Source organism: Microtus oregoni, unplaced genomic scaffold (genome assembly GCF_018167655.1).
Source record: "Microtus oregoni isolate MIOR12 unplaced genomic scaffold, Mior012 000001F_ref0000356, whole genome shotgun sequence".
NCBI lineage: Eukaryota > Metazoa > Chordata > Mammalia > Rodentia > Cricetidae > Microtus > Microtus oregoni.
Genome location: NW_024543060.1, coordinates 15324238 through 15349520, shown reverse-complemented (window position 1 = coordinate 15349520; position 25283 = coordinate 15324238). Strand labels below are relative to the sequence as shown.

Sequence of the window (25283 nt, the reverse complement as noted above, 5' to 3'; positions counted from 1 at the left end):
CTTCTTTATTTTGCCTGTGGTATCAGGCCTTCAGTAGACTTACTCGGCAATCAGTAAACACACAAATTTTGCTAAATAAAAATTTGAAATCATTAGAGGAACCTGGTGATCTTTAAAGTGCTACAAGTTAAAAATTTGGATTTGATGATTTTATCAAATGTACAGTTTCAAAACAAGGTCATGCGTTAAGAGCACCAATGTTATAGCTCATCAGAAGACTGTCTCGCTCTGCTTTCCCCAACAGCATTCCTCATGACAGTGGTTCTCAACCCTAATGCTGAAACCCTCATGTTGTGATGACCCCCAACCATAAAACTTTTCGTTGCCACTTCGTAACTGTCATTTTGCTACTGTATGAATCGTAATGTAAATACCTGACAACGAAGGATATCTGATACCCTTCACCCTGGTGAAAGGTCTGCTTGACCCGAAAGGGGTAGCGACCCACAGGTTGAGAACCGCTGCTCTATGTGCTGCTTCAATGGGAGAAAACTAAGTATTCTGCAAGAACCAAATGTAATCACTAGAGAATTAATTTTAAACCAAAGGCAACAAGACCCACGGTGCTGTGATGTGACTGCAAATGGGGGCGAGAGGTCTCCACCAGCAGGCTAAGTGGTCAGTGTACTCTGCAACCACCTACGCTTCTAAAGACTCTCACAAACCCAAAAAACCCAGCTATGGTCCAATCAAAAAGAAATGCTTACTTATTTATTGTTATACACTTAGCATTATATACATTCACACATACCCCCGAGAAAGAGAAACTCTGTTGAAATGCCTATCAAATGAGGTTATTTGTGAAATTTGCCCTCAGTACGAAATTACTAAATAATGAGGATATAGAGCTTATTCGTTTTAAACATTTCTATACCTAGTTAATTATAAACAGTGAACTAAAATAACATGATTTCTGTTGTTTTTGAGCTAGGGCCTCACATAGCTCAGGATGGCCTTCATCTTCCTACCTCTGCCTCCCTACTGCTAGGACCACACACAGTCCTTCCCAGTCCAGGAGAGAGATTTGACCGAAAAGACTTGGACCATGGCTGACCTAAATTTAAACCACTGCTTACAAATGTGTAATTTATAAAATAAAATAAAACAGAAACGAGTTAGTGGCCTGCCTTATGTACTTTATCACTGATTCTTACTGGTTCAAAAGAACTTCTATCTGAAAATGAACTTCCCACAGATTCCTCTGTCCATTGGACAAACAGTCATGGTTGGCTGTCAGAAGAAAAGAGTATTTAAAAAAAAAAAAACGCACTATCTCTGTCTTTCCGGCCCCTAGAAAAGTGTGTGGCACTCTGAATATGTAATTCAGTAAATGCTTTCCAAACGAAGCTTGCTGAAACAGTAAGAAAGTGAGCACTGGGTTTCCTGGCTAACATACAGGTAGACAGCACATAGTTCAGCTTTAATTCCAGTGGAAACGACTTTATCCAAAGTATCAGAGTTGAGACAGAAGGTGAGACCAGATGGGGCTACCTATCAAATGCCAAACCAGTCAGGCTAAATAGACTCCAACTCAAAACAGACCACCTACCAAAAAACAAAACCCCCTCAACACCTAACAAAATCCCATTATATTTTCTCATCCTTTTGAACAAGTTACCGTCCAAAATGTTACTGGGACTGAAGTCAGACCACTAGATGTAAATGCCAAGTTCTATTAAAAGAAAAGAGATAAACAATCCATAACATGAGATATATTTACAGCAGCCAACTTACTACAGAATGAAAGGCAAAAAGCAATCACAAACCGTTAAATTCTATCAACCAATAGTAAAAGGCAACGTCAAAGGAAAGACAAAACAAACATACTTAAATTTGTCTGACTCTTTTAAATGAAAGAGTGTTTTTCCAGGTAGTGGTAGCACACACATTTGATCTGAGTACTTGGGAGGGAGAGGCAGGAAGATCTCTTTGAGTTCAAAACCAGCCTGGTCTACAAAGTGAGTTCCAGGCCAGCCAAGGCTGTTACACAGAGAAACACTGTCTCAAAAAACCCCAAAAAAATAAACCAATAAAAACTGGCTATTGGATCCACCCTAGTAATTGAAAGTCATTTTAGATCAAGTTACCCAACTGTGACTTTTATAATTAGCCTACCTTTTCCCTGTCCAACAGCTCCTATGTCTGCATTTTTTTTTTTAGTATATAAATGTATTGGCTTTGTCCTTAGGATGTCAGGAGACTTGGAAATATATATTACTTTAAGATAAAGCACCTCTTCTACTATATTCTTTTTATCCTAGGAGCCTGGGTTGCACACTATATGAATACACGCAGAAAAAGTGAAAAAAAGACAACGTGTAATAGTCTTGTTTCATTAATTACATTTACATCAATTCCTTTAGTATCTTTATCCATTAGTCAACAACAGCAACAAAAATGAAGAATAAAACTTAAAATGCCCTGATGCAGCAAGGATGCCAAAGGCACTGAAATCAAAAGACAGTAGGACAAGTAATAGAATACTTAACAACTCAGCAGTAAAGCCACAGAGGGCAAGCATGCACCTCCCGTTCCTGGCACCAACACTCTGCCCCATCTGATCCTAGGAACACAGCAGGTGAACAGAAAGCAAAAGCCCATCAAATGAGTTGGTACACATCATGGCCAATGAGACCCAACATGGGAGGAAGCACATCCCAGAGACACGACTACCAAGTACAATGGGAATCTAGACTGAAACCTACAAAGAGCAGAATAAACATTATGTCAAAGTTCAAGGCCATCTTACAGACTGGTTCCAACTTCCTAATTTCTAAATTAGTGTAAGGCTGTGTAAAAGAGAAATAACAAGGAAAGCTGGATAGGAGTTTTTGAAAAGGCTTTTCACTCCTCCAGTTTCAAAACAAAAGGCTAAAATTAAAAAACAAAACAAAACAAAAAAATCCTGAACCAGTTTCTACACCCATGTAATTCTCACTAGAAAAAAAAATCAATTTTTTCAGGTATAATTTTTTCAGAATAATTTCGTCCATTATTTCTGTAAAAGCTAATCCTAATGGAAATAGCAATAGTATGTCATTGTGAACCGTGAAAGTACACAATAACAAACTAAAAGAAGTCTGTGTTTGCCTACTGCTCACCAAGATAAGACTCCTACACGGCATTCAGACTGCAACACCCCCACACACTAAAAACATCCAACCTGATTTTCTGTATTTAAAATCCTATTCAAAGCTAACTATTCAAAGCTTTCATATCTGTTTCTACTTTTCAAACATTTTGAGAACAAAATTTTGATGCTAACAATTAATGTCTAAAAAGGAAAATACTGCCAAAAAAGAATACGGTGAAAAAAAAACACTATTACCATCAAGTCCACAACTCCAGAAATACGATTTAGGGCTTTTGTGACAGACTACATCTTCAATACCAGCACTCAGAGGCAGAGGAAAGCAGTCCTTAGTGAGTTCAAGGCCAGCCAGGCCTACATAGTGAAAAGCTGTTTTTAAAAAAGAGGCAGCTGGGCTGGTAGCACACACGCACACCTTTAATCCCAGCACTCGGGAGGCAGAGGCAGGCAGATCTGTGAGTTCCAAGCCAGCCTGTTCTACAAAGCGAGTTCCAGGGCAGCCAGGACCGTTACACTGAGACACTGTCTCAGAAAAACAAAAAGGGGGGGAGGTTCACAGCACTTGTGAGGATAGGAACAGGAAGATTAGATGTTCAAGGCCAGTCTCGATACAGGAGACAAAGCAAAAACAAAAACAGACCAGCCAACTTTAGTTCTCAGTGTGTCAGCTACCAGTAAAATTTCAAGTCACGTGAGCTATTGGTTTCAATCCTTCCTACACAAGCTCATTTTCTTCACATTTACCAAGGACAAGAGCTAAATGTCCATAAAGAAACAGTGTGGTGCTGGAAAGATAGCTCAGCAGCTAAGAGCACTGCCTGCTCTTCCAGAGGACCTGATTCAGGTCCCAGCACTTCCATCAGGAGTTTACCAAAATGTCCTGCAACTCCAACCCTAGGGAGCTGAAACTCTTCTGCCCTCAGGTAAATGTACACATGCACATAATTTAAAAATAAAAAAATTTAAAAAAAATAAAATGAAGCGATCTGGCCTCCTTCACACGTTCTGGGAAGTCACTGGCTGTGTACTATTCAGGAGTAGTACCAGACTGTGGCATTTCTAAGAAGAAAAAGAAATCCATTCTGTCCTCCAATTTTGAGTTCACCTAATGCTTTAAGGCCGGAGATCTGTTTTATGGTAGCCCAGAATATATGCTACTGAACACGGAGGAACTTTTACCTTCACAAAACATCTTCCATGATAAATTCTTCCCCTCTTTAAAATCTCTCAGGTCACAAAGGACTTCAATTTTTATCCCCCAAATTTGGCATTCTTAAACCACACATGGTGGCTCCAGTCTCTAATTCCCTGCTTAGAAGGCTGCATCAGGAGGATCATTGCAGGAGGCTAGCTTGGACCACACGGCAAGTACTTCCTATAGTCTGAGCTATAGAAACGAGTAGTATGACCAGGTTAGATCAAGAAAACAAACAACAAAAAACAGTAAAAGAAAGAATCTGACCCCCTTTCTTGTATCTGTCTTGTATTCCAGTTCTCAAATGAACGCAGGAGGAAACTGACAGACAGATTCAATACCCTCTTTGCTCAGCTAACACCACCTGCAGTATGTTGAGCCAAGGACATCAAGTTAATAAAATGCTTTCTTTTATCTCTGTTTATTATCAGCTAGCTCCTTGTAACCTAATTTGGCTTTTCCTCAAGAATACAGATTCCATCCCTAATGACTGCAGACTGTTTACAAAGCAGGATCAGGTAAGGGAGCCAGGGTGTGTCGACAAAGCACCTTCCCAAGCCCCTGGCAAACATGTCTTTGGTGCGTTCTCATGGCAACAGTGATACGAACGGATACTTACAAAAGCAGGATAGAAAGCAAGCCAACTATTACGGTGGGATAATAAATGTAGACAGAAATGGGCTCAGAGATATAAAAAGCATTTGGCAAAAGCCCTGTGCTCTAGAACTTTCCTTTTCCCATGTGACAAACTAGTATTACAAAAACACTCATTTTGAAAGTTTATAGAGAACATCAAAGTTCAGTTCAATGAATCTGTGAACCTGCAAACGCCTGATACTGACTCATTATCTTATTAAGCCAAACTGATTGGTTCCATTCACTCTGTGAGATGGTTTACCATCCCATATGGGGCTGAGAACGGAACAGATGGTCGTCAGGGCACTGTGCCCATCTAAACAATCTTTACAAAGTTTCAGATCGCTTCGTCTGGAACATGACTCTACTTTGGAGTATTAAACTGCCACATGACACTGTATTTCTCTGGGTTCCCCCCACCCTTCGCTCCCATTAGGAAAAATGGAAGGCATGTTTTGTAACAACTTTGGCTTTTATGAACTTTTCCCGAGCTCCTACTAAGTTATAGGATAGTCCTTTGCTACTAAGTTATAGGATAGTCCTTTGCGAATGGAATCAGGAAAAGAATCAACCCCATTGTCTCCATTGAACAGAATGAGGTTGGGTTTTTTTTAATAGAACGGAGGCATTTAATAGATCTATACTGTAGAAATTAGAAGTTCTTTCATATAATCCTGATGATGCGGACTATACCAAACATCACAAAGACCAAGAACCATCTTCTCAACAGGCTGTGGGGGTGCAGGAGTCTCACCCTGGCAGGCAATCTTTCTTCTTTAATTTACAATGTTACAAGGGAGGCTTCTTATTTGGCACAGTATGAGCACCTATCATATACACAGCTACAAAGAACTGAGCCGGCTGCACTGCACATCTGTCTCCGTTAATCTTCCCAAACAGTACTTGGGTGTGGTCTCTCTACAGAAAAGGTAAGGAAACTGGACTTGGAAGCTTAACATACAGAAGTCATGCAATTAAGAGGTGGAAGAAACAAGGTGAGATACCAGGTCTGAAGTCAAAACTGGTTCTCAGTAAAAATCTATCTCATTATATGCTGGGAGCACTGAAAGCTGTGATCCATCAACTAATCTGAATGCCAAAGCTGTCATGCACACTATAATGGAACAACACCTGAGTATATACTTAACCTGGACGCCATCAAGATCTACTACGCTCAAAACGCATGAAGATCTTAATGAACCCCCCTCCCCATATCCTTAGCACTTCTGCTAAACACTAGGTATGTATCAAGCATTCGATATTCTGAAACAAGTACATCTCTCCACAGGGAGTACTGTAAAGAGCTTCCGAGACAGACAATTTCTTAAGCTAGCTGGCATCCTCTTTACTTCCCATAGGTGGATCTCTAAATGTAGGCAATGAGGAGAAAGTACCCCTGGAGAGTGGGCTATACCAAGCTTTTCCACAATTACCCACTATCACACCTGCTTCTTTCTCTCCCACCCTCTACGACGGTTTATCCACCCTGCTTCCTGGTTTGTCTGTTCATCTCCTAGCCACGTGCTAATGATACCCTAACTCGGCCTGGCAGTACTAACGGTATTTAAGTGTCCCATTCGAAGGCTCAAACAGAGCACACTTGGCTCTGTTAGACCAGACCGCCTCTTACACACTGCATCTATTTATACTAAGCCACTGTAAAGTCGCTTAGGCTCCAAGTACCACTAGGAAAATAATGGAAACTCTTAAGAAAAAGTCTAAAAGGAGCCTTAACGTCCACAAAATTAACTCATTAAAACATTCTTGTGCAACTGCTGGCCTAGAGACAGCAAGTCTAGCAGCAGTCAACATGCAGAAGTAAACTGAGCAGCTGTAGCTCCCTCCCACTGGTGACAGTGGGGACTGGGGACCCAGGTAAGAGGCAACCGCTATCCAGGGATGACGCAAGGACTCGCTTCTTTTCAGGGCTGCACCGTCACACCCCAAACACCCCAGCTCCAATGTTCATTATGAAAATGAACAAATGAACTTCTGCAACAACTTTTGAGTAAGATACTTAATGAAACCGTTCCAACAAAAAAAAATTCACATTCCAAAATGAAGGAGCAAATCATAAATTCTATTTTTCAGCTGCATATTAAGCACTCATATAAATTAGCACTTCTGCATTCCAGTAACAAACATGTGATACGAATATAAGTTGCAACAACTCAAAATTAAAGACCTGAGTCATAAACATGCTATTCAATTAATTAGAATGAGATTTCTGCATTTAAAGTATTTTAATGTAATTTATACTGAGCTTAAAGAAAATACCATAAGCTTATCTCTGAGACCCACAGATGGCTACCAACCTCATTTACTGATCGTTCATGGCACAAAACTGTGTCTTCCAGTGCCTCACACAATCCCAACTTCAAAGTTGAATACTGAGCTATGAACGTGGAAATGCTAACCACAGCAAAGGGCATGTCATCACTGTCCCTCTCAGGCATCCATGGCCCTTACGAATGTATCATCAATGAACAATTCTGTCAAGAGAAGAAGCTAAAAGGACCAGAGTGTGGGGTGGTGATGTCTGTCATGACAGGCGTGGGGTGGAAGTAAAGACAAAGGGCTTCTTACTTTCACACCTCCTGGTTCTCAACCCACCCTTTTGGCCTGGACCTTCAAAACAGGTGCAAGGGCTAGTGAAAAACAAACGTTACAGACATCACAGCTTGTACAAACGCGCACAGCCTGCTTCAGAGAGTGACTGATGGGTGTGCACGGTGGATCTCCACAAAGGAAGAGAACAGTAAAGACGGCAGCTTGGGTGTGTGCGGGAGAAAGGGGAAAGGAATGGAGATGATCAAAACGCTGCCCGACCATCAGCTGAGAGTCTAATGGGAAGCCAAGCGCCATGCTGAACCTGAGAAACGTGGTGCGATGTGACCAGAAGGCCTGTTCAAAGTACTGGAGGAAAGCTTCCCGTCACTGGCGCTCATGTACCTGGGCTGCCGAATTAACGCACACACAAAACCAGGAGTGTGTCAACTAGTTCCTTATCTTTGTCCCCAAAGGAGTACACTTGAAGAAACATGCAACCACATAAACATTCAAGGCAAAATGCTCACTTGGCATATTTTAAAAACTGTATTTATTAAGTAACCATCAGATACCATCTTTTAAAGTAAATTTTAAAATAGGACTATACTCAAAAGATAACTATGTGTAACTATCAAAAATACAACAAAATTATCCAGAGAGCACAACTAAGAAAGCAAACAACACTTCCTTATGAAAAAAGTTAACTGGAATCTTCGTTTATTTAAAAGACTAAAGCGTGAGAGGGTATCTGAAAGATGTTCACTAGCCACCCTCGTCAACACAGCAAATCACAGAAGAAGAAAAACCTAAGGGCACCTCTATTACATCAAAATATCTTTATTAGTCAGTAATTTTCCTATGATAACAGAAGGACTAAGGCCCAGCACCTCACAGTGTACTTTAACTCGAGGAAGGGGGGCCACGGAAGTGTGATGGTTCATCTTCAGGTTTAGATGACCATGGAACACAGTCTTAAGGCACAGTGGGGACCTGAACTGAGAAGCCTCAGCCCGACTCACCAGCAACCCCTCAACTGTTTCTGTCAGTTTTTCTGCGGCAGTCAAGCCAAAGTCCAAACTCTGAAACCAGAATTTCCTACTTTGATCCCAAACCCCACCTAACAGGTAGGTGACTGAATAAAGAGCCAGTCTCCGTCCTCAGTTTCCTCACTTGTAAATGAGGGGAATAATGGCACTCAATCCAGAAGCTCGGTCTATGCTCAGAACCACTTGGAGCAGCTGTGCTGATTCTCAAGTACTCTACACAGACACCGCCAAGGACATCACTGCAGTCTGACCGTGCTAGCGACACCCACCACACAGCAGAACTGTGATGTCTCATTTTAGACTGGACAAGTGAACCTGTCACTTCTTCATGAAGCGTGATCAGAGAAAAACTACCACCTACAAGACAGGAGCAAGCCTCAAGAGAGCGTAATCTAATTCAAAGTTAGATTTAGTCAAAAGCAAATTAAAAAGCATATGAAAAGTAACCTTATTACTATCAGCACTAAGATACAACATGATCTCATGGTGATTTTAATGGCAAATATCATTATAACTGTATGTGCACACTTTCAAAGCACTCCTAACTAGGCAATACTCTGTTAGTATGTATATACACAATAGGAAAGAAAACGACAAAAAGGGTAATTGAATAACCTGAACAAGATATAAGAGAATTAAGTCTTACCAACAATGAACAACTTGAATTTGTAAGTAACTCATCAAAGAATCCTCAGGAATGTAATCGGATATCAAGAATTCCCCAAACTAAGCAGTCAGATGTTACTGCAAAAACAATCTGAAAGTCTTGGGAAGAAAGCAAGTCATTGCTTCATCTATCTTAACCACATAATGCTCTGAGTTCCTCTGCTCTGTGGCTCCATGGATGAGCAAAGCCATGCCATGCACCATGAGTCCTGTATGAAACCAAGTGACAGTAAGTCTCCCCAGTCAACACAAAACGGCTCTGGGGCAGGCAACCACGTTGACCACAGTAGGTTCCCAGAGATGATGGGGAATTTGTTCACTAGTCTTGGAGCTAGCCTCTGGTGACCACTCCGTTACATCATGTTTCTTTCTGGTGGTGCTATTGTTAGTAGTATTATCCCTGCTTTCCTATTTTGGATAACAGGCAGCTGATAATGACCACAACTAATACAGGTCACAGAAATTGTAAACAGTCAATAAACTGGTTAGCAGAAAAAAAAAAAAACACCCCAACAGAGTGAGTGGCGGTCTATAAGCTCAAAGCCTGTTTTGAACAGTTGAGGTTGAATCAAAAGATTTCCAAGATAATACCTAGGTATTTTAGAATTGCTTTTATGGAAAATACTGTTCTGGTCAAAAGCAGGAAAAAAAAATACTGATCATTCCAATTAGGAAGTAAGATCTAAGAATTCTTAATGGCATAATCTTAAGTGAATACATAATAAAACAAAAGGCTTGTTTAGAGAACAGCCACCTCCTAAGCAGCCAAAAGTAAACCAAGTGTCAATCATATATCCATTAAGGGAGAAACTGATGTCATGATAACCTATAAAGAACTGAAATTCTATTCTCTAAAAGGATACATTTCACTTGTCCGCTCTTATGTCACAATTAATAACAGATTTTCTTCATTGAACAAACTTTTACCATTTCTATAAACACTGAAATAGGTTTAGATACTTAGTAAATCCCAAATATTATTATGTTTTATCACATAATCACAAAACTAATAAAACTGTAGCAAGCATTATAAACACAACAACAAGATGCTTTCAATCAGTTTTAGCAAACAACCTAAATTTAAACCGGTATGCCAGAGGCCTCTCAAAATGGGAGCACTTTAGCCAGGTGTAGTGGTACATACCTGTAATCCCAGGATTCCAGGGGCTGACGCAGGAGGACCGAAAATTCAAGGCCACGTTGGGCTATGTAGCTAGTTCAAGGTTGGCCTAGGCTACATAGCAAGACCATGTCTCAAAACAAGAAAAAAACTTGACAATTAAAGTTTAAGGAAGGGTTAGGGAGGTGAATGTGGGCATGTTTATGATCAAGAACAAGGTGCAAATGCCCAGAGGTAGAATGGATGGCAGGTGACAGTTTCTGGAAGGTCATCAATGTCATCAGGACTTCAGAAAGGAGGGGAGTGGGTGGAAGCCTGGGGACCTGGCTCAGTGGCAGAGTCCTTGCCTGACATGCTTGAGGCTTTAGGCTCTCTGCCCAGCACTAAAAGAAGAGAGAATTTACTTTTCCCTTTTATCTGTTTCTCGTCTGCCAAGAACAGCAAGCCCTTGCCACATGTTCCCACCACCGAGCGCGTGAGGCCAAACAACCAAGGACAGAACCTTCTGAAACCAGGAGCCAAAAGAAACCTTTCCTAGGGGAATGGGAGTCTGATAGGAGGCCAGGAATGAGCTGAGATGAAGGGATTGCCTTACAGCAAATGGCTTTAAGGGAATCTGGGCAGGTGAGTTACATAAAAGTCTCCCACGTTAAGACTATCTATCACAGAGTACCAGGGAAAGTCAGGCCGTGTGCAGAAGACCCAGGGAGAAAGCTACCGCACACCACACTTTTTAAGTTAGGGCTGTTTTATCTTAGACTAGAATTGTGCCCGCAGAGAAAGGATGGGAAATAAAGAGGAACGCTACATTCAGGATGTAAAATTCTGTGAGTTCAGGACGTAAAATTCGGTGAGGAAGAAGACATACAGAGAACGTGACTCTTGGTGTCAGAGGGCAACCTGAAGGCCTTGGTAGACAGAAAGCTGTAGCAGGCACAGCAGCTCAGGCCTGTGATGACAGCACTTGGGAGGCTGAGGCAGGACAACTGTCTCCCTCAAGCTTGAGGCCAAGAAGCCTGTGAGAACAAGAAATGCTAGGAAAGCTGCCGCTGACAGTCTGGCAGAGAACGATCTCAAAAAGACCAGCACAGAACGACAAGAAAAGTAGGAAACAAAACAAAACAGAAGAACAAAAACAAAGGAGGGCGGCACAGATAGCCAGAGCGCTTGAGGAAGAAGTTCGATCAGCCAGCGAAGGAGTCTAAGACAGCTTTCTGGTCAAGCTGACTGGAAAGGAAGAAGTGTTGGCAAGAAAAGGCATTTCTGTACATGAGATCATAAACCATTATTTTACAAGTGGGTAAAGAAGCTTTAGTTCTTTTTCCTTCTCCTGTACCTTCCTTTTAAAGAGACATTAAAAGATACATTGAAGCCACATGTGGTAGGCCTAACCAGGAATCCCAGCATTTGGAAGGCTGAGGCAGGAGAATTGCCGCAGGCTAGTCTCTGCTACACAAAACAGCAAGCAGTATTCTACTAGGCTGTCCAGTCTTGACAGTGACGATTAAACCCAGCACAGGACTCTGAAGGAAACTCCAAGACCAGGTCTTTTCAGTTTCATGTTTTAAAGTTAAATTTCTAAACAAGAAATCAAATCTACTCTTTTGCTATCAAAATAAAATTTTAAGGCCCTATCTCGTATAAATAAAAGGAGAGGTATATAAAGACGTAAGCCATGAAAAGACAACAGTAGCACAAATCTGGAAGCTAGAGAGCAGATGTTGAGTGACAAATGACTTGGCAAACAGCAGAGAAAGCCAAGAGCAAGCCCAATTTAAACTTCACAAGGCCCCAAAGGCCCAGGACTGAAGAAGACAGGCTTCACCAGTTCTCCAGGCCTGCTCCTTACCCAAGACCAGCCAGCCCAAACCTGCAGTCTGAGGAGGGCAAGAGGGAGAACAGAAACACAGCTGAAGGAAGACAAGCTCCGGGGAGCCCAAGACTTGCAAGACTTCAAATTCCTCACTTCCCTCTCCCTTCCTGGAGCCCTTGCTGACAAGCCTTTCGGTCTAATCACAGAAGACCCTCCTGAGAGGGAGCTAACTCAACTAGAGGGCAATACAAAGACAACCAGCCCAGTCAGATTACCATCCAGGGAGACCAACGGCTAAGAAGCTTGACTGAGAATCTGTAACCAGTATTTCCACCCCTTACTCTACCATACAGCTGCCAACTATGCAAAGGAATAGAACGTGAAAGAGAAAGGATCAAGGCAAGAAAGGAAGCAGGACCTGGAGAAGACGGAGTGCACAGAAAGAAAACTGCTCAAGCTACCCATGAAAAACAGAGCTGGAGGATGGCAAGTTCAAGGCCAGCCTGGACTACAGAGAGCAACCCTGTCTCATAAAACAACCAAATCTAATGTGCTCACAGAGCTAAAAGAAAGCACCACTATTCCACTATTGCTAAACTAGGGCAATACACAGCTAACAAAAAGGAAAGACGAGCAAAAAAAAAAAAAAAAAAATTCTTGGAAATTACAAGAAAAAATTCAATAGAAACAGAGCAAAGAGAAAGAGATGAAAACGAAGGAAGTCAGAAGATCAGTCAAGGAGGCCCGTGATGCAGGTAAGTTTGAGAAGGAGCTCTTTGGCAGAGTGTTTGCCAAGGCTATATGAGGCCTCGGTTCAGTCTCAGCATCACAAACTATCCAGGCAGAAACAACACCCATCAAAACCTTGAGTAAAAGCAGGTTCCACCCCCCCTCCTCCCCCAACCACACGCATGCGTGCAATCCGTGTAAAATTTAAAGCAATGGAAGCAACTTAAAAGCTTTCATAGATTTTAAAAATGAGGAGAGAGAAAGAAAGCAAACACAAATCGGCTTGAGAAACCAATGTGGCTACAGAATCCTCAAAAGCAATATAGAAGCTACCAAGTGGTGGCAGAGTTGCAAGAGAACGATTTTTACAACCTGGTAGCCTTTACCTAAACAAAGAATCAACTGAGTGCAAGGTAAGCTGACACCATTTAAAAATAGCAAGTAAATCAAGAATGAAGTCAACACTGGCGGTGGAAAACGAAGACGGACCACTGGGGAAAATTAAAAAGGGAACCCTAGAGTAACAGATGAGTGGAAACCCAGGCCAAGGTCCAGAAGAGAGGCCGGGGTGATACTAGGCTTCCTCGAAAATTAATCTTAGTAACTAATTAATACCCTGAGGTTGATGAAGAGGCGGGTGATACAGAACATTAGTGATAACGAAGAGGAACCTAAATACAGGGCGTGATGGGAACGAAGCCCAACGTTCTAAGCGGCTCTCTAGTGCCCAGGGACTGCAAGCACAGAACCTCGAAATCACCAGAGTTGAGGAAGGACTCTATCAAGGTGGGGACCGGACCGGGACATTTAACCTGGAGAAAAGACACGGAGCTGATAAAGGAATTCAGGGGAGGAGGGGGGCTGACCCACCCCTTTCAATATACTAAATAGCCAGGGACAAGGAGAGGAGCAAGGCAGCCACAGGACACGGTACTGTGGGTGGACAGAAGGCATACTCTTGCAAGACTTATGAATATTCAAGAGTGATATAACTACTGGGAGAAAGGAATATCGGAACAAGGGCAACCAGCAGGGCAGATTCATTTCATCCAAGGAATTTAAAAACACAAGCAAAAACCAAGGGAGGACTGTTTTATTATTATAAACTCTTAGGAGCACAGTGAGTTAAGTTCTGAGAGTTTTCTAAGTTTATTTAATTCACGTAACAATTCTGTGAGAAACGCTATTGCCTTCACTGTTTTCAAATGAGGAAACTGAGGCAAAAGCAAATTAAAAAGCCCAAAGTCACATGAAAGGAGCTGAGGACAGAGAAAAGAGAAGCTGAGAGTTGCTCCTGTTGCCTGTCCAGTAGAAAGACTGGCTTGTTAAAGAGGAATCATCTACAAGAGATTAGAGGGATTCTAGAAAGAAAACCTGGGAAGGAAGAAGGCAGCAAGTACAAACTTTGATTCTTTAAATTGTGCGTGTAAAAAAATAAATATTTCAAGTTGGGTGTGATGGCGCACACCTCTAGTCCCAGCACTCGGAAGGCAGAAGCAGACTGAGGTCTCTGAGTTCAAGGCCAGCCAGGGCTAGAGAGAGAGAGACCTGTCTCAAAACAAAAACCTTTTAAAAGACACTTGCATTTAAAAGTATTTTGCATTATTTTAACCCATGCATCCTACCATTCTCAGTAGATAAGTAAGACAAGTATTGTTCCTTCTTTTGCAAAACACTCAATTCCAGGCTGGAGATGACTTGCTATGTATACATAGCACGTGAATCGGAGTCTGGACCCCAGAACCCACATAAAAGCCTGATGCAGAGGCACAGAAGCGGAGACAGGTGCATCCCTGAAGCTCACTGGCTATCCGGTCCAGCCAATAGAGTGAGCGCCAATTCAGTGAGATCCTGTCTCAAAAAATAAGGTGGGCACAACTGAGGAAGACACCTGGAACTGACCTCTGATGTCCATATTCACATGCACACATGCAACACACAAAAATAAACATGAAAGCAAAAACATATGATACTTGAGAACTTACTGCAAAGCAGATACTCTTTAGAAGGTTAATGCCATGTCACCTTAAGGAGCAGGAAGCTAACCAAGTCATATTGCTATTTCCATTTGTTACAGAAATTTTAGCACCTGCATTTCTGTGTGCTTAAGATGACAGAATGAAATGTGTCATGATAGGAAAACAGAAAAGGATCTGCTCACAAAGTTTGTTAAAAAATATATTTAGTTCCTCCCCTTGTGGGAAAGACTGGTAAACATAATTATCACCAAATATACAGTACTTAAATAGAGGGACAGTAAGACGTGCTAAGGAAACGCCCCCTGGGGAAGAAAAATCTTTCAGAGGGAACATCTGAGCTTTGCCTAAAAACAAGAGACTAGAAATTCACATAATACTTTGATAACAAGCACAAAACATTATAATAAAGTAATTGTATGTCCCCATTCCTGTAAAGGTTAAGTTCACATTAAAGGCCAAGACATTGAGATCTTTATAATAAAAATGATCTATAAAAAAGGAAGTCATATAATCTTAATACCTCGGTCCTTATTTTTATGTTTATTTATATGTAATGTTTATCGTCTCTCTGCTTTACAGACGACAAGAGGGCAAGAGAAAGCACTCTCCCCGAGTACTAAGCAGGCATGTACATCGCAATATATATGCAAGGGTGATCTCTCTTCTGCCACCAAAAATGTTATGCTAACATATTTCCTGGGTCATAAACTTAAATGAGGGCACAACCCTTTCTTCCAGAGGAGATGGATGGTGAAAAGCCTGGAAGATGCAAGGACACAGAGGCTGGCATGAAGAAAGGTAAACGTGATATTTATTCCCTTTTTTCTCTCGTAGGTATCCCAATTATCTCCCAGAGGCAAATTTCAACATTTTTTTCTAAACCAAACTACATTGAAATAAATAAAAAAAAAAAAAAACTCAAAAACCCTGCAATAAAACACAATTAAAACAGACCTCACTGATTGGTCTTGCATGTGCTTTAGTAGCAGACTCAGACCTCAGTGAAACTGAAGGAGACCTGGAAAAAAGTGTGTCCGGTTTTGATGACTCAACAGTGACGTCAATTAACACAAGTTTGTGGGATAAAGTTCAAATGCCATCTGAAGATAACTTATGATAATAATGGAGAGAAATATTTTATATTCATTCTTGTGCTTTCCCAGAACATAACTCTCCATCACAGGAGCCCGGTCTACCTTTATCTCAGTTAGTCTGTCTATAAGGAAAATGGCTCTGCAGCATCACCACCTGGGATGACTGAGCTAGTGTGCAGGCAGCACCCTGACTTAACTGTGTGACAGCCAGCCTTTCAAAGGCCTGCCACCCTCCCTACTGAGAGGAGGAAAACAAAGAAAGTCCTCCCAGGAGCCCACAAACAGTAATTAAGAAAACCTTCACGGGTTGGTAATCAGTGTGCGGTTTTCATTTCTGGCACCTGTCTTTCACTGTTAAGTCAGCATCTACACTGTACATTATTTTAACAGAACTTCACTCCATTCCTACCCTTTTGACTTAGGAAACAAAAATCAGGGTAAATAATTCCTTAAATTGAAAGTACGGGTGAGGATCGGAATGATAAAGACAAAATTAAAGGCTGAACAATAATTATAATTAGACTATTAAAGAAAACTACCTCTTAGAAATCCATCTTGTGAGGTAGTTTTGTACAATGATTAAGAACTACTGTTAGTAACAAAATTTAAATATATGACTATCAGAAAAACAAAAACCCTGAAAAAGTATTTCCGCATGTTTCAATATCACAACCTTTTATCTTTTAAACTCACGGGAAAAAAAATATGAAAATTTCACTGACACAATTGGCCTTGTTTTCTTTTTATAAAATTATTTTGCAATATTCTCAGTTTTTCCAAAATGAACCCACAAATACACATATAAACACTTCAATTGGAATAATGAAAATGTCAAAAATCTCCAAAAGATACTAAAATACTTAAGTATCTTAATGCTTTTTCAAAACTCCAGTGAAAAAGAAGTCTTTTTACAACTCCTATACTTCTGATCGCTGTAAATACTGGCAAACTTGCAAAAAGAACAACATTCCTCTAAATAACAAAACAAACAACCCTTAATCTTAAAGCAATGTAGAAACAGTTTTTCTAGCCAGCCTCTAGGTGTGATCAGCATATTATCGCCAATATAAATGGAAAAGAAAATGCTGGCTTAGTACTGACTAAGTTTTAGACTTTCTGTATTTTGGCGAGAGTACAAACAGGTGGGACAGATTAGCCTGTTAAAATCAGCCCTTTAAGACTGATTTCACTCCTTAAAATGGCTACCACCTTCATCTCTCTAGCAAAAGAAAAACCCCACAGCATTCCTCACTACCAAGCATAAATCCAGGTATCTTGCCCTTGAAATACATGCTGTTGAACTTAGATTGTTCTTTTGTTCAAATAAAGTAACCGTTACATTAAGTTTATAAGAGCTGGTTACTAACAGCATGAGGGCAACCTATATCACCCAGATTAGGTCATCTTTCCCACAGTGCCTTGGGAGGACAAGCAGGTAACAGGATCTTTAACAGCCTAAGATCAAACATCCCAGAACAGAAAAGGGCTGTAGGGCAGGAACAAACGTGGGAACCACAACACCCAGCAAAAAAATGATCATAAAGATTTTAGGAGCTCAAGAGAAGTGCTTAACGCTTTCGTGGAGTAACAAAATGTAGGCTGCTTTTCATAAATTATCTTTTCAAAAGCATTTTATGAACAATAAAATCTACCTGACAGCCGAACCTATCTGTAACATACACACTGTAGCTGTCGTGAACACTATTTTCATAATCTACTCTACACCCCACCTACTCTGAAGCCGTTCCTTAACACTGACTCTAGAGAACTTACCATGCATATGCATTTTTTCCCATACAAATGCAAAGGTCTGATGCTTTAGACTAATGGTACCCGCACACTGCCACTAGAGAGATTGACTCTGAACTGCTCAGTTCTACAGCAGCCCGTGATCTTACCTCTCGTCTTCGCCATCCACCAGGGGTGTTGTCAGCGGTAGCACCTTCAACGGGAAGAGAGAAGCAGAGGCTGCTAGGCTGCTGCTACTCCCATCTGAAACTGCTGACATTCCCCCACTGTCACCACTGAGAGTCTGAGGTAAGCCGACTACGGAGGGCTCCGCTGGGCGCCTGGCATCTTCCATTTGGCTTCCAATTGCCTGAGCTAATGATTGTGTAGAGAACTGTGTAGAACTGAGTGGTATCTGCTGTGCCAGAGGCAAATTTATGTTAGTGGCTATCAAGGGGGATTGACTAACACTTTGAACCAAATTGCCATTTTGGGTAGCCGGGGGTTGTGCTATATTCTGTGGTGGAGCTAAGTTTGTCGGGGCGGAAGGCATTCCAGAAGGAGCAGCTGAACTAACCTGACTTGGAACAGAAATACTACTAGCGGAGGGCAAAGGGCTACCTGCGGGCATCTGCTGGGTAACAACTCCTGGGGCCACAGTTTCGACTCCCTGTGGCTGGGGAGGCACAGTTAACAAGGTACTCTGGGGTGCGATAACCAGTTGTGGAGGAAGGCCTGAAGCACTAGTTTGAACTCCCTGATGAATGATCCCAGTCGGAGCAGGTAGGACTACTTGTGAAGATGGAGGAGCACCTTGCTGGATAACTGAAGGTGTAACTTGGGTGGGTGGCTGCTGTGCTGCAGTGGGCATGTTGGCCTGGTGACCAAGATTTGCAATTTGACTGCCAGCTGGGACAGCAGACACTGCTGTTTGAGCCTGGCCAATGGGCTGCCCAGATGCCCCTGCAGGTTGTGCTTGTACTGCTGTGGGCTGCACTGGCAGCTGGATCCCCTGTGGCTGGGCCACAGGAATCACGGATGGTCCTGCTCCCGATCCTGCGGAACTGGCCTGTCCAGAGGGCATCGCTGCTTGAAGAATTGGCTGCTGCTGTACGTATTCTGACGAAGGGTTTTGAGTCATCGACTGGCCATGGCCTGGAGCTAGCTGTGTAGAAACCATTGGTTGCTGTTGCCCATACGGTAACTGTTGGGGTGGCGGCCCTGGAAGAGGAGTTTGCACTGGAGGCGCTGTCTGTGTGTACGGCAGTTGAGGTTGAGCCAAGCTGGAAATGGAGGGCTGCTGACCTCCAGCTGCTGGTACACCGACCACGTTCACAGACGAAGGCTGGATGCCGGCTGCGCTCCTAGCGGCTTGCAGAGGTACAGGCTGAAGACCCGGCTTCTGCTGAAAGCTCAATTCTTGAGGCTGTAATTGAACTTGTGACATCTGTGGCTGAGAAATACTCTGCGGTATACTAGCTGCTGCAATACTCTGTGGCCCGGGGCTACTGAAATCCATCTGCTGGAGGGCCACACCTGGAAGAACTGGCTGTGGCGGTGGTGGCGCCTGCGGCGGCTGCGCCACCACAGCAGGGGCCCCCATCTCGCCACTTCCCACACTGTCCGTGTAGTGGCTCAGTGTGCTGACACTACTGCTCACAGAACTCCCACTAGTGCTCTCCCTCTCCGAAGACACTTCCGTGGGGGTTTGCTTCACGGTCTCCACCACCTTATTTATGGCCACGCCTTCTGCGGCCGGCAGGGCATTCTCTTTTTCATAGAACTCGGTGCAAGTCCATCTACCTTTTTTAAAGGGTTCAGAAGTAGAGTCTAACTTCACAACTCTGAACCTTGACGTGTTAACTGTTGGTTGCTGCTGCTGACTTGAAACCACTCCCACAGTGATACCTGCAGCTGCATTAAGGACACTGTTAGCAACAGAAGAGGAAGAGACAGTACCATTGCCCATGCCACTCAGGGCACTCACATTAACACCACTGCTAACTCCAGGCCCTACACTACTAGCAGCACTAGGAATATTGCTTGTACTTATATTAGCATTACCATGCACGCCGCTTGTCACGTGAGGACTGAAACTACCCGCAGCAGCAGCAGCAACGCTAACATTATTCGTCGCATTCGTGCCAGGCACAGAATTTATACCTATGCTGCCTGCAGTACTTGGAGCACGGAGGTTCGGCATCCCGGACGCAGGTAAGCCGCTGGATGATACAGCAGAAGCAGGGGCAACCGGCACAGCGCCATCAGAACTTCCAGTTGTAGAGAGTTTTCGGGACACTGGGCTCGAGGGTGGCCCTCCAGGAATGGACGGAGTGGCCACAGCAGCATGGGACGAATGGTGGTGTCCATGGTGAAGGTGGTGCCCGTGATGAAGGTGATGGTGGTGATGGAGGTGGTGGGGATGAGCGTTCCCATTGATCACAACGTTCTGAGGTGGGAGGTGAGGCAAATGAGGCTGAGGAAGGTGCGGCTGGTTAGGAGAGACTGCCCCAGGTGTTTCGGCTTCCTGGAAGTTATTCAGAGTCTCTTCCGAGGAGCTGCGTTCAGGCTCGCCCAAGTCAGTGGCCCTGGAAAGAGACACGTCAAGGATCTCGGAAGAAGACAGGTCCTCCGTGTGAGACTCGTCCAGATCGTCGTAGCTCTCGGTGTCCTCCGCTATGCTGTTGTTCGAGCTGATGCTGGCAGAGATCTGAGCCGGAGTAACGCTAGTTATCTGGAAGCCACTTTTCTTTTTCATCTGAGTTCCGCCCGGCGCAAGAGGCTGTGCCTGCAGCGGAGCCTGCGAGAGGAGGTTCAGGCTTTGTGGAGGCGGAGGCTGAGGTCCCTGCGTGGAAGATGCAGCAGGAGGCGGCGGCTGGAGCAGCGAAGGAGGAGGAAAATCCTCAGAAGATGGAGCAGCACCACTGACGACGGTACCTGCTGCACTGAGCGCAGAGGCGCCTCCGCCACTGCTGCCCCTTCGAGGGAACATCGCCGGGTGCGCCATCTTCCTAGTACTAATGTCTGCGGCGGCGGCGGCGGCCGCGGCAGTGGACTCTGGCGGCTGGTGCATTGTGCTGGGTACCGGGGGGCGGAGGAGGCGAGTGCAATTTCCTTCTGCACCGTAATCTTTGTATGGAGAAGCCGGAGAGGAGAACAGGACCTGAAGCTCCGCCCGACGCGATTCCTCCTCCTCCTCCTCCTCCTCGGCCAAAGGCGCCGGCTGCTCCTGCCTTCGAGGGCTAGCTTCGGGAAGGGAGGATGAACCGGGTGAACCAGGTGGCTGGGGAACCGAAGGGGGACCCCTTCAGTCCTTCGCCATTCACTTTCCCCTCCAGTCACACACCCCCCTTTATATTCCGCTTCACGTGGGGTGCGGGGCGGGAGGAGGGAGGGAGGGGAACCCAGGAGGGGGCGGGGGAGGCAAGGAGAAGCGAGAAATGCCCACCTTCTTTGGCCAACTCCGGAGCCAGCTCAGCCCCCTCCTCCCGCGGCGGCGGCCACTGCAAAGCCTCGCCGCTCGCCCTGCACCGAGGCAGCACGGAGCGAGCGGTCGGCCGGCCCTAGCCACCCCCGGCGCCGCGGCCGCCGGCGAGCCCCGAGCTCAGCGTCGCTCCAACCTCCCCTGCCGGCGCGGCCGGCCCCACTCGGGCCTCCCCCCGCGGCCCGCGGCCCCTCTCAAACCCCCTGGGCTCGCGACGGCTGCTCCGGGAGCAAAGACTGGCCGCGGCTGGGACCCGGGCGGCGCGGCTGCGAGCGGGAAGGAGGAGGCGGCGACGGCGGCGGCGGGGCGCCCGGTACGGTGAACCCAGCAACGAGGCGCGGGCGGGCGCGCAGAGACGCCTGGTCCTCGCGGAGCGCGTCCGGGGCGCGGCGGCGGCGGTGGTGGTGGCAGCGGCGGCAGCGGGAGCCCAGGGACCGCTCCATCACTGGCAGCCATGGAGCCCGAGCATTTTCCTCCCTCGGGGCAGGCGCTCGGCTAGGCACACGTCCTCGGGGAGGAAGAGGGCGCCGGCGCCCGGGCCGCTCCGGCGGGCGACGGGGACGTGCGCGGGAGCCGAGGGGCGAGCTCGCGTCCTCTTCTCAGCCCGCCGGCTGCCTCGGCACCGCGCTGCTCCCGCGGCCGGGAGGGAGAAAGGGAGGGAGGGGGCCGCGGGCGGCGACGGTGGTGGTGGCAGCTCCTTTCGCGGTGGCGGCGGCGGCCAGACGGGGCTGGTGCAGCGACTGCAGCCGACGCCGTTCAAAGAAATGGGAGGTGGGGTTGGTCGGTGGCGGCGCGGGGCGGGGGAGTGGGAGGGCGTCGGGCGAGGAGGGGGCTGTGGTGGTTGTTACTAGTGCTCTTCCCGAGCTGCTCTGTATCCCCCGTCTCTCGCGGCACCAAGAAAGGAGGGACCAGCGCCCCAACGCAAAAGGAGGAGGGTCGAGCGAGCGCCTACCGAGAAGGAGGAGGAGGAGGAGAAGGCGGCGGGGGGGAGGGGTCGCGGAGGAGAGGAGGGAAGATGGCGTCTGCGCCTGCGCGCCGGCGCTGCAGACATAAAGCCGGGTCTGACTAGGGAGAGGCGGCCTGTCTTCGGGCCCCGCCGAGCTCCCGACTGGGGCTACGGCGGAAATTGCCGAAGGCCGGCGGAGCCGCCGACGCCTGAGGGCGGTGGGGGTGGGGCACGCGGGCGCGCGCGCGAGCGAATCCGGGTCGCGTGGAGAGTCGGGGTGGGGCGCGGGGGGCCACGCGGCGCGCGCGCGCGAGTTAGGCGTGTCCGCTGCTGGCTCCCACGCGACCCGAGCGAGCGAGCGAGGGAACGAGCGAGCGAGGCGGGTGAGGAGTGCTAGGTCTCGGGCGTGCGCGCCCCGGGGCGGTATCCCCCGGCCTGCAGAATGGCTAATGAGGCTTTTCTCCTCAGCAACAGCATCACGAGTAGCAGCTCCCAGGGGCCCTCCGCTGCTGCCACGTGAGTCAGGCTTTCTTCCCCGGCGTGTGGCAGATCCTCCTCCATCTCCTCTTCCCTGCCGCACCTGGGCTCCCTCCTCGACCCGCACCTCCCTCGCCTCTTCCGGGGATGCCCGGGCTGCGGATCCCCCAGGACTGACTCCCCCAGCCCACCCCAAGCCAGTGGTACCTTTTGTGCAGAGCGGTGGTGGCTACCGCAGGGACCCTCGCCCTTCGACGGACTGGAGGGGCGAGGCTGCTTAGCTGAGGTTGCGGTTCTTGACCGGGATCCGCCTGAGCCCCTTCAGGGGAAGGCTCGCTCCTGAGGGAGTGGTCCTTTCTGTCCCTCGGTACCTGGAGGGAAGAAGCCACCCTGCAGGGCCAGCCAGCTAACCAACAGGTGAAGCTTCCCTCCAGCTATTCATTGTCTTTTTGTGTCCACACTGTGGCCCTCTGGGGTAAAGGCGAGGTCTTGCTGGAATTTAGTGAAGAATGCCTTTTAGGATTAGAAAAGGGAAAGGGCCAGCTGAAATTCCCTCTTTAAAAGAAAACAAAAACAAACAAACAAAAAAAAACCCCACTAAACTAAAACTACGTTTCATGAAGGTAAAGTAGTTAGGTTTAGGTGTGCTTGGAGGCAGTCTTCTGTTAAGTATTACATGGTAAACCTCTCTAAACATGGCTTTGCTTCTAACCTAGAATTTTTTTTTTAAGCAAGTTTGAGAACCGGTTTGTTTCTGTTCTAACTTAGGTGTGGGGATACAGATTGTTTGCAAGATAGACCCCCGACTCAGGAAATTACCCATCTAATATTGGGAGGTTAACACCAAAAAAAAAAAAAAAACTGTTACCTTCGGTTTTCTTTTAGCTTGGCACCCCTCAGTCTATACATGAAAATCCTGAATGTCACCTAAGATTCACATTGTTACTACTTTTTTCTTTCTAAGTGAGACTGGGTCTCCTGAAGCCGAAGGTGACCTTAAACCCCTTGTATCCCTACCGCGGTTTCCTAAGTGCTGTAATTACAAGCCCTCACCAGCGTGCCTACTTGCTAATGTAAAGGGCTCTGGGCTAAGTACAAAGTATGTGCTCACAAATTCTGAAAGTAATAGACCCTGATAGGTAATTGGGGGGAGGGGGAGAAGAGACTGGGTTTGTCTTCTAATTAGTATGTGAGTACCTGTATTTTCAGACAGCTGAGGCCATCAGAGTATTTTACAAAAATAATCATTGCACTGAGTGTGGTGAGAAAACTTGTAAGGCCAGTGCTGAGGTGGTAGTGGCAGGAGGGTCTTGAGTCCCAGGGCAGCCTGAGCTACATAGGGAGACTGAGTCTGTAAACAAAGAAAATCTTTTGTAGCGCCCTATTTGGATGTCACCTGTGTTCGTGGACATAACCCCCAGCGGCTTTTGGTGCAAGTGACTCACCAGTTTCTGAAGTACATACTGGGCATGCTTTCTCAGCAATTTTTTTTTAATAGAAAATAGAAGCTGTCCTAATGGCTTGAAACTGCAAGAGGACGTAGAATGACAGAAAGCTGTTTCTTTGGACGGTAGTGAGGAAGAAAATGTCCCTGGTATCTCAAAACGTTGCCTCAAGCCAAAGCTTTAAATGGCAAAGGGCAGTTTGTCACCCCCTGGCTTTTGTAACGCCTACTGTTATTTTGATAATAGCGCTAAAAAGTAAAAGTCATGAATGTTCTATGCAAAGTTGGCAAAATGGAAACCTTGTAGAAAGGGCCCTATCAGAAACAGAACTCATTCTGATCATCCAGCAGTGGGCTGGGTTGTGATCGGCTTGGGAAGAGGAATTCCTTTCAGAAGAAATGTTCAAAAGGAAAATTAAAGGGCTGGAGAGATGGCTCAGCGGTTAAGAACATTGCCTGCTCTTCTAAAAGTCCTGAGTTCAATTCCCGGCAACCACATGGTGGCTCACAACCATCTGTAATGAGGTCTGGTGCCCTCGTCTGGCCTGCAGGCATACACACAGACAGAACATTGTATACATAATAAATAAATAAATATTTTAAAAAAGAAAGAAAGACATTTATGCTGTGGGATAATGGTCTCATACACGGTAAAAATTTGTCATTCATATGGGTTTAATAAAATGTTGATTGGCCAGTAGCCAGGCAGGAAATATAGGTGGGGGGGGGGGGGGGCGAGACTAGGAGAATTCTGGGAAGAGGAAAGGCAGAGACGCCAATCATCCAAAAGCAGAGGAAGCAAGATGAGAATGCCACATGGCTAAACATAGATAAGAATTATGGGTTGACTGGATAGAGGTGGGCAGTCCTTGGGCTTCCCACAGGTCAGGGAACCCTGATTGCTCTTCGAGCAGATGAGGGGGGGGGGGACTTGATCGGGGGAGGGGGAGGGAAATGGGAAGCGGTTGTGGGGACGAGGCAGAAATCCTTAATAAATAAATAAATTTAAAAAAAAAAGAATTATGGGTTGATATAAGTTGTTAGAGGTAGTTAGTAATAAGCCTAAACAATAGGTCAAACAGTTTATAATTAATGTAAGCTTCTGTGTGTTTATTTGGGACTGAATGGCTGTGGGACCTGGTGGGACAGAAACTTCTGTCTGCATGTTTAACTGGGTGTGGTGGCGCATGCCTTTAATCCCAGCACTCAAGAGGCAGAGGCAGGCGGATCTCTGAGTTTAAGGCCAGTCTAGTCTACATAAGGAGTTCCAGGCCAGCCAGGGCTA

General features: G+C 45.7%; 1 protein-coding gene across 2 annotated transcripts in view; it reads right to left on the bottom strand.

Moving 5' to 3' along the window:
• Positions 1 to 21832, bottom strand: part of Tsc22d1 (TSC22 domain family member 1) — a 97791-nt gene extending 75959 nt beyond the window's left edge. The window contains exons 1-2 of one of the 2 annotated variants that reach the window (XM_041676968.1): positions 21096 to 21832; positions 17818 to 20930 (exon numbers count right to left, since the gene is read on the bottom strand). In XM_041676968.1, coding sequence (XP_041532902.1) covers positions 17818 to 20720 — 2903 coding nt within the window. In that variant the 5' untranslated portion in view covers positions 20721 to 20930; positions 21096 to 21832. The remainder of the gene's footprint in view (positions 1 to 17817; positions 20931 to 21095) is intronic. The other variant, XM_041676977.1, reaches the window with a different exon arrangement.
• Between the last annotated feature and the right edge of the window lie 3451 nt (positions 21833 to 25283).